General features: G+C 41.8%; 1 protein-coding gene across 2 annotated transcripts; it reads right to left on the reverse strand.

The window, feature by feature from the left end:
- Positions 1-4,786: 4,786 nt before the first annotated feature.
- On the reverse strand, positions 4,787-11,142 carry LOC104967123 (leukotriene B4 receptor 1-like). 2 transcript variants are annotated; one of them, XM_010796533.1, is made up of 4 exons: positions 10,240-11,142; positions 8,226-8,725; positions 7,833-8,112; positions 4,787-6,316 (listed from the first exon to the last, which is right to left on the reverse strand). In XM_010796533.1, the coding sequence occupies exons 1-4, from the start codon at positions 10,399-10,401 to the stop codon at positions 5,927-5,929; spliced, it is 1,332 nt and encodes a 443-aa protein (XP_010794835.1). In that variant the 5' UTR covers positions 10,402-11,142; the 3' UTR covers positions 4,787-5,926. The 2 variants fall into 2 exon arrangements, with proteins under 2 accessions (XP_010794835.1, XP_010794836.1); XM_010796534.1 differs by having other exon boundaries at positions 8,226-8,773; positions 10,240-10,312.
- Between the last annotated feature and the right edge of the window lie 284 nt (positions 11,143-11,426).

Raw genomic sequence — 11,426 nt, forward strand, 5'->3', positions numbered from 1 at the left:
GTAGTTAAAGAGGTTCGATTTAATTCCTTGACGTGGTTTTTGATGTATTTGTGATGGTTTACGTTTGAAAACGGTGGTTTGTATTGTGTGAATTAAGGATTATGGATGATCTACCAAACTGGTTGGGTTGATGTGTGCGCGGTGCTTAGATTTCCGTACGAGAGCGACAATGCGCCCATTGTGGAGTGCTGCGAGTTGATCGGCTTCGTTGTGCACTCAAAGAAGTTCGGTGCGCTTTTATGTTCCAGTGTTTGCACTTGTCTTTATGGGGTTACTGGCAGCCAAGACCAAAAAGAAACCTTGTGTTTGGTTAGTGTGAGCGAAGAGTGTGTGGTAACACGTTCTAGCCGGTGCAGGTGATGATGGGCGACGTGAGATTGTGCGCAGAACCACTGAGCGCGTGTGGCCGGGCAGAGGACGGTTTTGGTTTCAACATTGACGCGAAGGACACCGGAGGTAACTTTTAGAAGAATGAAGGTGGCACGTGAGAAACAAAGCGTCAGGGAAGTCATTTGTTTGTTTCTATATCCCCAACCAGTCACGGACACAACTGGTATGTCAAAAAGAGCTAACGATTGGTGGATTTTAAGGATTTCGTGTAATAAGATTGACTGTGAGTTTCTCGTCGAAAAGTGTCGTTAAACGTAGTTGTACCGTGAAAAACGGTTGGTGTCGTTGGGCAAAGAGGTGGCGTTCTGTGGCCTGGTAGGACAGCTAATCTACAGCCTTTTGCGCCTAGTGATCTTCGGTTATCATGGTCCAATTTTGTTTGTACCTCTCATACTTGTTTTTAAGGTGAGGATGTTACGTGCGATGAGCTATGAAAATGATCTTCGTTGCAAGGGGGAAACCTCGCCGTCTGCCTACGATGATGATAACACATTCAAATATTAATATACAAACCCACACAAGCGATAAGATCTCTCAGCTCTCCTAATGTTAACAGATCGGGTTGTTATAGTGTTATTTATCTCTGACAGTCCACGTCTATAAAAGTTATATGATATTTTGTGTGTCGCTCTGTTATCTTGGACTTGTCAGTTTTTTTGGACATTTATATGGTCTGTGTTATACCTATCTTTCAATGTTCGCATCCTTTCCCTCCCCTTACTTTCACCGCGCGCTCTCTGTATCACATAACATACCCATACACATCACTCTACATCCATCCTCATGAAGTATATACCTTTACTTTTTATTCAGTTAGCGCTAGAAAGTTTTATTCTCAAACTGCTATACATACTCTTGTCGCAGCGACCTGGCTGTCGCCGTGCATACGATCTCATGGTTCTTTTTAGTGTTCTCAGAAGTCTTTAATATTCGCGCTAGCCTTCTATTCTTCTCAGAATTCTGTATTATTGGCCTGGTGTTCGAAGTAATCATGGACACTATATATAGTTCAGTTCGGCTATATCTGTATTGTCGGTGTATACAGAAAAAGGGGGGAGAGTAATATATGTTACTCTTATAGTCACGGTATAATCTTGTAGTCTCGGCCTAGGTTCACAACGTATTATGTTGTGTAAAACCAAGAATCGCACTTATGACTGCATATTGCCATTTAACTTCAATGAAAAGTGTGTTCAGTCGTAACGGAGGAGTCAGGACTATAGTCATAGGCGCAGACTCCTTTGTTGAGATGATGGCAACCACACTCTCTCGGGAGGACTTGTTGCATCTCGTGCATCGGACAGCTCCGTACAATATCGAGAATACAGTATATGTACTACTAGTTCTTTGCTGTCGCCGTCCTTCAATATTTCTCGGGACCGACTTAGCCACCCCGATGTTCGGGAGGAAACTGCGTCCACGCCTAAGGTCTGTAGATATACCATTGTAACCCGATGTAGGATTGATGCCGATTTTTTGTTATAGGGGTCAGCCGACCTCACAACAAGGTTGCACAACTCCTGTTAAATAGTCTCCTTCAGCATGCCCTATAACGAGATGGAGATAACTTTCTTAGGAGTAAGAAGACTATCCTCCAAAGTCAAATTCCGATCATATTACTTATGATCACTAACCGATTTGCAAATAGTTCGGGATTGACAGATTATGCTCTGTACAATTTTGACTATGTTTCTCCAGGCGTTTTGATGATAGCGTGAGAGGGGGAGCACTATTCAGTACTGGTCACCGCAACTTACTAGAAGTCACTCACATACAAACAATGAGATTGAAATTCTACATATGTTAGAGGGAACGACGACCAATGACTTTGTTTGAATTTATTCTCGTAGTTTCAATTATGGTTAATTCCTAAATCCTAGGAGAGTCTGAAGAGAATTTCTCAGGAGAAGGGCACACACCCAGATGGCTCACAGGATCGATCCTCCTCACCTAATCTGGCTACTAGCGATACAGAGGGCCTATTTGTTCGTGAATTTCTCAGGGAGGACCGACTAAGTCCACTTATAGTCATACATCACAGATGAATTCTCAGGAGAGGACGAACTACAAGTCCACATTAGTCATACATACAGACCATGAAATTTCTCAGGAAGGACGACTCAAAGTCCACTTATATTCATACATCACGAGTATGAAATTTCTCGAGAGGACGACTACAATCCACATATAGTCAGTACATCACACGAGATGAAATTTCTCAGGAGCAGGACGACTACAAGTCCACATATAGTCATATATCACAGGAGATGAATTTCTCAGGAGAGGAGACGACTACAAGTTCGGATTCATACGCATGTTCGTATCGTCATGCTCGAATTGCCACTTTCTCGTCCATCTGGTATGGCACTATTGTACAATGGATTTCTATGCTAAGAGAGAGGTACTGATCCTGAGACTACCGGTCCCAAGAACTCTCTATGTTTGCTTCGTTACCTCTTAATACTCGGACAAGAGATCACCGAGATTGTTCCCACGGGTGTCGAGAGCGAGGCTGTCTACAGGGCTCGACCTTTCATGGGTTAGAGCTCACGCGCTAGGTACCCTCTTTCATCCTCGTTACAATATGAAGCGGGTGTGTGAACTCTGGTTCTCAGGAGAGTGTTCGTACCACTGGAGCCTTTGTTAGCGCATAGTTGTTCACTGGTGCAATCATCATATTTCGGTACTGTGACACACGGTAGATGGACGACCTAGTTTTTTCGCTCAAGAGAGAGTCGCCGTACGTCGCTATAATTTTCCAGTTCGATTTTATGTGCATACTTACTATCACTCAGAGATATATGATGTATTTCTAGGAGGAGGGACGACGGTTCTATATGTACCTCGAATTATGCGTGAGACGCTACGGATTATTATTAACCAAGAGAAGTGTGAAACGACAATTTTCTCACAGGAACGAGAGGACAGCGGGTCAATCCCCTTACCCCTGTACAAACCATCAATTATCTTAGCTACGGCTCAATAATCATATAAATGCACGAATAGATCGACACGTATAACATAAAATTCGTCTTCATCCCGGTTTACACACAAGTAATTATTTTTCCCAATCGGGACAGTCCACCGCCTTCATGGGTGTGTGGTTTTGTGAATTGTGTTTAGTGTTCTGAGAAACTGAGCAATTAAAAAAAAAAACGTGTGTTAGCAATCGAGAAAAACTGTAATATCAAATCCATCATAATAACAAGCCATTACCATGCTGTCATGTATTTTGTATTTCTTCCTTTACTGTATTTCTGTAAACTCAAGCAATCTTTCTCTGCAGAAACCTCTATGTACAGAGCACAGCCCATAACAGATGAAAATGCTTTAGATTATGCTCAGCAGTGTAGTTGGGTGGTCAAACCACCTAGTATTATGAATGAAGTGTGTTATATCTGGTGCAAAAGTTTGCATTTGGTAAGTGTTTATGTAGTCTTGAGTGCAGTTCTTCCTTTAGCAGGAGAAATGAGGTGTTTTGCACTTTGGGTGTGTGGTTTTGTGAATTGTGTTTAGTGTTCTGAGAAACTGAGCAATTAAAAAAAAAAGTGTGTTAGCAATCGAGAAAAACTGTAAAAGCGCTCTACAGCCTGCAGTGCCCGGATGATCCACCAGAGGGCAGAAGACATGTATCACATTGCATGCAACAGGTCTTTTAAGAACGTACTAGTAATTTGGATGACGTAGAGGTCTCAGAAACTCATGCATCAAATATGATACACTTGGCGTTATAGGGTTTTAACAGGTTAAAAAGCACCAGAAGCTTATACACATCTAAGTTGTTCGTGCCCCACCACTTTTGTACATATAAAAGAAGGCCAAGAAGGCAAATAAACTGTGAAATAAACATCTTTATCAAACTTCTAATCAGCTATCTCCAAACAGAAAGCAACAGAAATCTGCACTCGTTGTGAAGCAAAACAAGAATAATATTCAAAAATAGTCATGTAATAACTTCTGGTTTGGTATTTACTTTTAAGATTTTATTAAAAAGAAAAAGTACAGATATTTCACTTCAATTTCTTATACTTGTGAGACCAAATTGTACAGGACCATATAGTCTGTTTTGTCAAACTCCAAAGTAAATATATTTTAAAATAACATATTAACAAGATACATTTTCATTTTGACCTTTTACTTCTGATTTATTTTTTAAGCCCACGACGGTAAATCCACTCCAAAAATGTACCAATTTCCACCTATTCTACACCTCCCCTGATCTACATGTTAACTCCCAGGCTTTCCTCTTTGAGGACTGAGTGTGGAGAGAAACAGCAAAGTTTATATATTGAGAAAGAGGGTTATGTAAGGGTAAGCCCGGTGACCACAGGAATCAAATCAAATCAAGTTTTATTTATAATACATTTTTAAAACGATTTTTGGTCGAGCCAAAGTGCTGTACATACAATAAAAACACTTTACTACGATAGCAATCAGAAGACAATAAATAAAAATAAAAATAGCCAGCTTAAAAACATTTGGTTGTAATGTAGCTGTTGTTCCTCCTATTCATCGTTATAATACTGGTATGCACTCCAGCTTTATGGAAGATACGTCAACACCTTATACTGTATCTGTGTGGAACAGGAACAAGCAGGCACAGAAACCAGTTCCTCCTTATGACAGAAAAGAGTGAATATCATGGAGAGACAATTGTGTAAAACTGATCTCATAATTTCAGAGGAAAAACAGGAAAATTATTGTCACAGGTGATCGTCATGAGGGAGATTTAGTGAGTGGGTGAATATTCCGGTAAGCTGTCAGGATCTTGTTGGTACATGAGTGTTGAAGCATATCTCCATTATCTGCTCTTTCACCAGAAATCTTGGCAGATGTAGTATTCCTCATACCACATAACCCTCGTTGCATAACGAAGTTGAGATGTCTCCGATTGCATTATGAGATGATTCCCTTCATTTTTTCAATGTTTCTGTATTTCAGTTTTTACTGTCTGCTTCAAGTGAAGAAAAAAATATGAGAGGCACAATTGAGTGTTTTAACTTCTTTCAGAGTGTTGTTTTGATATTCAGGCCCACAATTTCCTGTTGTGATTCACCCTTACTGTACTCATCATTGAAGTGAAACAAGGACGCTTTTTATGTAAAAAAAAACACTCAAACCCACTGTCCACTCCCTGCCTATCACCAAGCGAAAGACAGACAAATGAAGTGGCTAGTTGGTGAACAGAAACGTTTCTGCAGATATTTAGACTAAAGGTACCCTCTGGACGCAATTCGACGCCAGACAAAGCCAGTCTTGGCATAAATCAGAGCGAAAAGGAGAATGAATGCTTGACTTGCATTTCAGTTGGCCGCAAACACATTTCAAAGGGCCTACATTCCACTCTGCTGAAAGAGTAGATTTGTAACTGTTGACCCACATTATTATTATTATTATTATTATTATATCAACTTAGTCTGATTATATGATATTGCTTACATAGAAATACATACAATAGTTGTTTGAATATTTCCTGATATAAAAGTTATGTAAGAAAAATCTCTTACAATTCAACTCATGAGTCAACACAGTGTAATCAGTTTAGATGGATGGCCAGAGTCCTGAGTTCAAACTCGTCCGCCTCTTTTCCCGCCACGCTGCCGCCCGTGTTTATTTCCTTGCTTTTGAACATCCTCCCCAGTTTCATCGACAGGGTGTTCAGGGCTGAGCGCTCGTCCGGTGTAGAGCATCTGCGGTTAATGTGTTCGCTCCGGGTGAAGGTAGACATGGTCCTGTTCTTCGAGCTGGTGGCCTCGAAGAGCTTGCCCATGAAGCTGAAGCCGGCCTGGCGGATGTGGGAGCTGCCAGCAAACACGTACAACATGGGATTGACCGCACTGCTGAAGTAAGCGAATGCCGTGACATTTGGACGGGCTGCAAGGGCGACTGTAACAGCGGATTTACTGTCCTGCAAAACGCCCACCACCTGTTGAAGGGAGAAGAGGAGGGAGATTAATAAATAAATCACATAACTGCTCTGGTAAATTCACTCTCATGTATATTTCCACAGCTCTTACTCCATCAATTGAGCAGAAGAGCGTCAGAGTGTCATACTCAGCTCACTTGTTCATTAGAGTCAGTTTTACTATGCCCCTCTTTTCTCAATTCGGGTTAAAAAATAAAAGATGTATTTACCTGTAGCAGTTTCATATAAAAATGTCACGATCTGTCTGTGTTGTGTTTTTTCTTGTTTAGATCTGTCTTTTGTTTTCTGTCTGCGTTGTGTTTTGTCTTGTTTAGATCTGTCCTTGGTTTCTTGTGGTTTCCTCATCCCAATACCCCTCCTCGGCCCTTTCTCATTTCTCATCTCCCCTCCTCGACTCCCTCGACTCCTATCCTCGATACTTAGTCCCACCCACAGGAGATGCGAGCGGAGGAGCCGAGGAGGGGAACCGAGGAGAGAGGAGGGGAAGCAGCAGGCGGTTAGAGAAATGAGAACTCCTCTCCTCTGAGCGGTCATTTTAAAGAGACGTCCATTAGTGATGACAGGAGGCACAGCAGCACTCTGTCTGATGGACAGATGTGTTCATGACGACTTATATTTACTTTGATTCATTCACAGTGCGGTATAATGAGACAATAACAGGCTAGATGTGGACACACACACACACACACACACACACACACACACACACACACACACACACACACACATATAGATANCTCCTCTCCTCTGAGCGGTCATTTTAAAGAGACGTCCATTAGTGATGACAGGAGGCACAGCAGCACTCTGTCTGATGGACAGATGTGTTCATGACGACTTATATTTACTTTGATTCATTCACAGTGCGGTATAATGAGACAATAACAGGCTACAGATGCGGACACACACACACACACACCCACACACAAGCCGAACGGCGGGTTCCGCCCGTGCGGGGATTACCGCCGACTCAACGACGCCACTACGCCTGACCGCTATCCGGTGCCGCACATTCAGGACTTTTCGGCGCATCTGGCCGGTACGGTGGTGTTTTCCAAGGTGGATCTGGTGCGTAGATACCACCAGGTTTGTCTACCTCGACGACATACTCGTCGCCAGCGCTTCAGTTCAGGAGCACCTGTCCCACCTGTCCTTTTCACATGGCTCAACGAACATGGATTGATCATCAATCCTGCAAAGTGCCAGTTCGGGGTGTCTGACATCGATTTCCTGGGGCACCGCNATGTTGTTAATATTTTACTGAAATGTCAGTTTGGTTGACTGATGAATGATGATATGAATGGTTGAAGGTTACTTCCTAAGCATTGGTTCATTTCATAGACTGTCAAGAATGGATTTGACCACTTCGATGTCACATTTGTTATTTAATGCTGTGTATTCCCACAACATCTTGGCGGGAAACACCACATACCTGAACATAAAGCATACTTTTGGCATTTAACGGAATCAGTATCTATTTCTGGCCCATTTAGGTCAAACTCATCAATATAAAACTCACCTCTATGATGTTGACGATGTGATACGGCAGCCAGAAAACTGCAAAGGTACAGATGATCATCAGGATGAGGCGGCTGCCTTGTGCTCGGCGCTGGAACTTGGCACTCTGCAGACGACAGATGACGGAGGAGTAACATGTGTTGATGAGGGAGAAAGGCAGCAGGAAGGCCATGATGGTCTCAAACAGGTACTGGAAGACCCGGTGACCCTTGCTCTTCCAGTGGTACGGCACGCAGAAGCTCAAAGTGATATTGTTTGGGAAAGTACTCCTCATATCCAGTCTGTAAATTAACATAATCAATGTTTGAACTCATTACAGTATTACCATTACAAACTAGCCTTTATAAAATGAGAAACTAGATATATTTCAAGAAAATACACATTTTTGTCTCACCTGCGGTAGAAAGGCATCGGGACTGGCAGGAGCAACGCTAACACCCAGACAACAAGCAGAAGAATCAGGAGGGAGCGCTTGGTTCTCATTGTCTTGAACAGAAACGGCCTGGACACGGCCAGCCAGCGGTCCATGCTCATCAGGCAGATGAGGTAGATGGACATGTACATGTTCACACTCGATAGGTAATGCACCAGCTTGCATGCTGCCGAGCCAAACTCCCAGCCTCGGCCTCCAGCCAGGTAGCGCAGGAACAAAGGGGCGCTGAGCAGCACGAAAGCATCCGCCATGCTCAGATTCAGCACCAGCAAACCGGTCACTGAGCGATTCTTCACCCGGCACAACACTGTCCAAACAACAAACAGGTTCCCAGGGAAGCCCAGAACAAAGGCCAGGGTCAAGATGGCGATGCCGACCATGGCGTTGACTGACAGAGGAACAGAAGCAAAGGAGGACTGCTGGGAGATGGTGGTGGTGATATTGGATGCCATCAGGAAAGCCTGAGAAGAATCTGAGTGAGGCTTTGACCACTGTGACATTTACACAACCTTTTAAACAGAAAATGAATTAGGTGCCAATGTTTGTCAATGCTTCGAAAGGTTACAAATGTTTTTACCTTATCTGCTACTCTAAATCTACACTACATATTTATAGAAAGTGATGTTGCCTGTTATCAGCAAACATGGACCTCAAAAGATCATTAATTGCCTTTTTCCAGATGGTAAGGATTGATACGATATCACTTTTTACACATCTTGATAACAAAGATGCTTCAAATGTTTCACCCTATAAGGCTTTTGTGTGTTGTATTTGAATTATTGGAAAATTACGGTACATAAATAAAAAAGGAATACTTTTACAATCAGGGCTCGACATTAAGGGCTGCCCGATGGCCCGGGGCCATCTAGTATTTAGCTCGGGCCATGAAGCCTCACCTGCTGGTTGCCCGATCGGGCAATTCCTTCGACCAATTTACAGTCGATAACATTACAAACATTTTTAACAGGGGCCATAATAGCGTAAATAATGTTTGTTTTGGCAGTTATAGCTGCATGTAATGTTTTCTACTTTTTTACATCTGGGAAGGCATTTGCCTTCATCAGATGGAAAGTGTCTTGACAAACAACTTAAGTATTTATTATAGCTATGCAGGGCATGCAAGCAAGCAAACACAAACAAGTGAAATGAAGAATACAATTGAAATTGATAATATTGTGGTGGTTCATCTTATAATTCAGTCTAGAGAATGCACCAGACAGCATCTAAGACCTGCAAAAATCTAAATGTTCTAGGGGGAGGCCCCCCAAACCCTTCGTGCGTCATTTCGTCCGCCCGCATTTTTCAGGGCAATCTCTATTGGGCTCAGGGCCATCTGTAAATTATCTTAGAATCCTTAATGTCATGCACTGTTTACAACATTTCTAGATTAATGTTTCATTTCCTGTATTTAGTCCCTAATTCCATTTCATTTGTATGCCATTTGCCAAATAAGACAGAGGGGAAAGCTTTACATTTCTGATATATCTTTTAATTTCAAGTTTTACTGATTGAAATGTAAACAAATATTTCCTTTTTTCTTATCCCTGGGAGACTGCTCCTTATAAGTAGAGGCACATGTTCCCAAATTTTCTCACAGATTATTCTGAGAGTGTTAGTGCAGTTTTAGACAAACACATTACTAACAAGGCAACTTAAGTATGGAAAACTGTGAACTTTTGAGCTTTATTCTGAAAAACTAAACTCTATATTTAACTTCAAATCTTCTTGTCTCCGGACAGACAGCAACAGAGAGCTGCAGTCTTTGTGTTGGAAAACAAAATCAGAAACAGTCATGTTTATGAGTATGTTTAACTAACTGATTTCACATTTTATAAAAATATACAGGAAACTTCAGTCCAAATCAGAGATTTCAGTCCATAATTTGTATTACTGTAGAGGTGAAATGTTTCGGTCAGACTCCAAAATAAATATATTTTAGGTGTAATATATTAACAAGTAACATTTGCATACTGACCTTACTGCTGATCTCTTTTAAAGCCCACGACGGTAAGTCCACTTGAAAAATGTACAAATGTAAACCTATTTGAGACCTTTCCTGATCTGCTGTTAACTCCCTGGCTTTCTCCTTTGAAGAGTGTGGACAGAAACAACAAAGTTCAAAGATTGTTGTATGCATTCCAGCTTTATCGAAACCTGTGTGGAACACAAACAATCGAGGCAGCGAAACAGTTCCTCCTTATGACAGAAAATAGTGAATATCATGGAGAGAAAATCTTGTAGAACTGGTGGCATTATTTCAGAGAAAAACCAATATAATTATCGTCCAAGCTGATCGTCATGAGGGAGATTTAGTCGGCGAATATTCCAGTAAGCTGTGAGGATCTTGTTGTTGTTGAAGTATATCTCTTCCATCTGCATTATCTGCTTTTTCACCAGAAATCTTGGCAGATGCACAGCATATTCCTCGTACCACATAACCCCCGTTACATAACGAAGTTAAGATGTGTCACATTTGCATTGCAAGATGATACCAATCATTTTCTATGTTTTCTATTTTTCTTTGTTCAGAGTGAGAATTAAAACATTTCAGTTGAGACTCACAATTGAGTGTCCCTCAGCGCATTGTTTTGACATTCATGCCAACCTTTCGCAAAGCCACGCCCCCCCTTGGTTACTGTTGCTAGTCCGACAAGCTGAGAGCCAGATGCTTTAAACAAAGCCGCATGGAGGGTCTCCGTAACGTCGGAGTCGCCTTAACAGACTCATTTTGGAGCAATAACGCAGCAATATCCTCCAGGTCCCGAAAAAAGGGCCTACAATACGCTATGGAGGGTTATATCCACAGTATAAACATTAGAAAAGAGGGAGGCACAACATCAATAGAGGCACTTGCATACAGGTCGCAGTGCAAGAGTGAAAAACCACATGAGCTGTATGTCAAATTCGACGGAATTATTATTATTATTTTGGAATAAAACAATACAATCACAAGAGGCATTAAATGTTGTAGTTTGTCTAAAGTTAACTACCGTTTCCTTGGTGGCTTTCTGCATCCACCTTGTTGTTCCTTTGTGGGGGTCGGGGTGCCCACTTGTGCAGCAGGATTAGGGAAGTCGGCAGTAGGCTTTCCATTAACAAAATGCTACAAAGATTAAAGCAAAATATAAATGAATGATTGCCTGTTGGCTTTCTTGTTTGTAC

The sequence above is a fragment of the Notothenia coriiceps genome, unplaced genomic scaffold (assembly GCF_000735185.1).
Source record: "Notothenia coriiceps isolate Sejong01 unplaced genomic scaffold, NC01 NC01_scaffold00037250, whole genome shotgun sequence".
Lineage (NCBI taxonomy): Eukaryota > Metazoa > Chordata > Actinopteri > Perciformes > Nototheniidae > Notothenia > Notothenia coriiceps.

Excerpts from the sequence above, each read along its gene's own strand:
- LOC104967123 (XM_010796533.1), bottom strand. The coding sequence starts at position 10,401 with ATGCATACAACAATCTTTGAACTTTGTTGTTTCTGTCCACACTCTTCA. Across the intron at positions 8,726-10,239 it reads TAAAAGAGATCAGCAGTAAG|GCTTTCCTGATGGCATCCAA; the intron begins GTCAGTATGCAA and ends GATTCTTCTCAG. Across the intron at positions 8,113-8,225 it reads CCGATGCCTTTCTACCGCAG|ACTGGATATGAGGAGTACTT; the intron begins GTGAGACAAAAA and ends GTTAATTTACAG.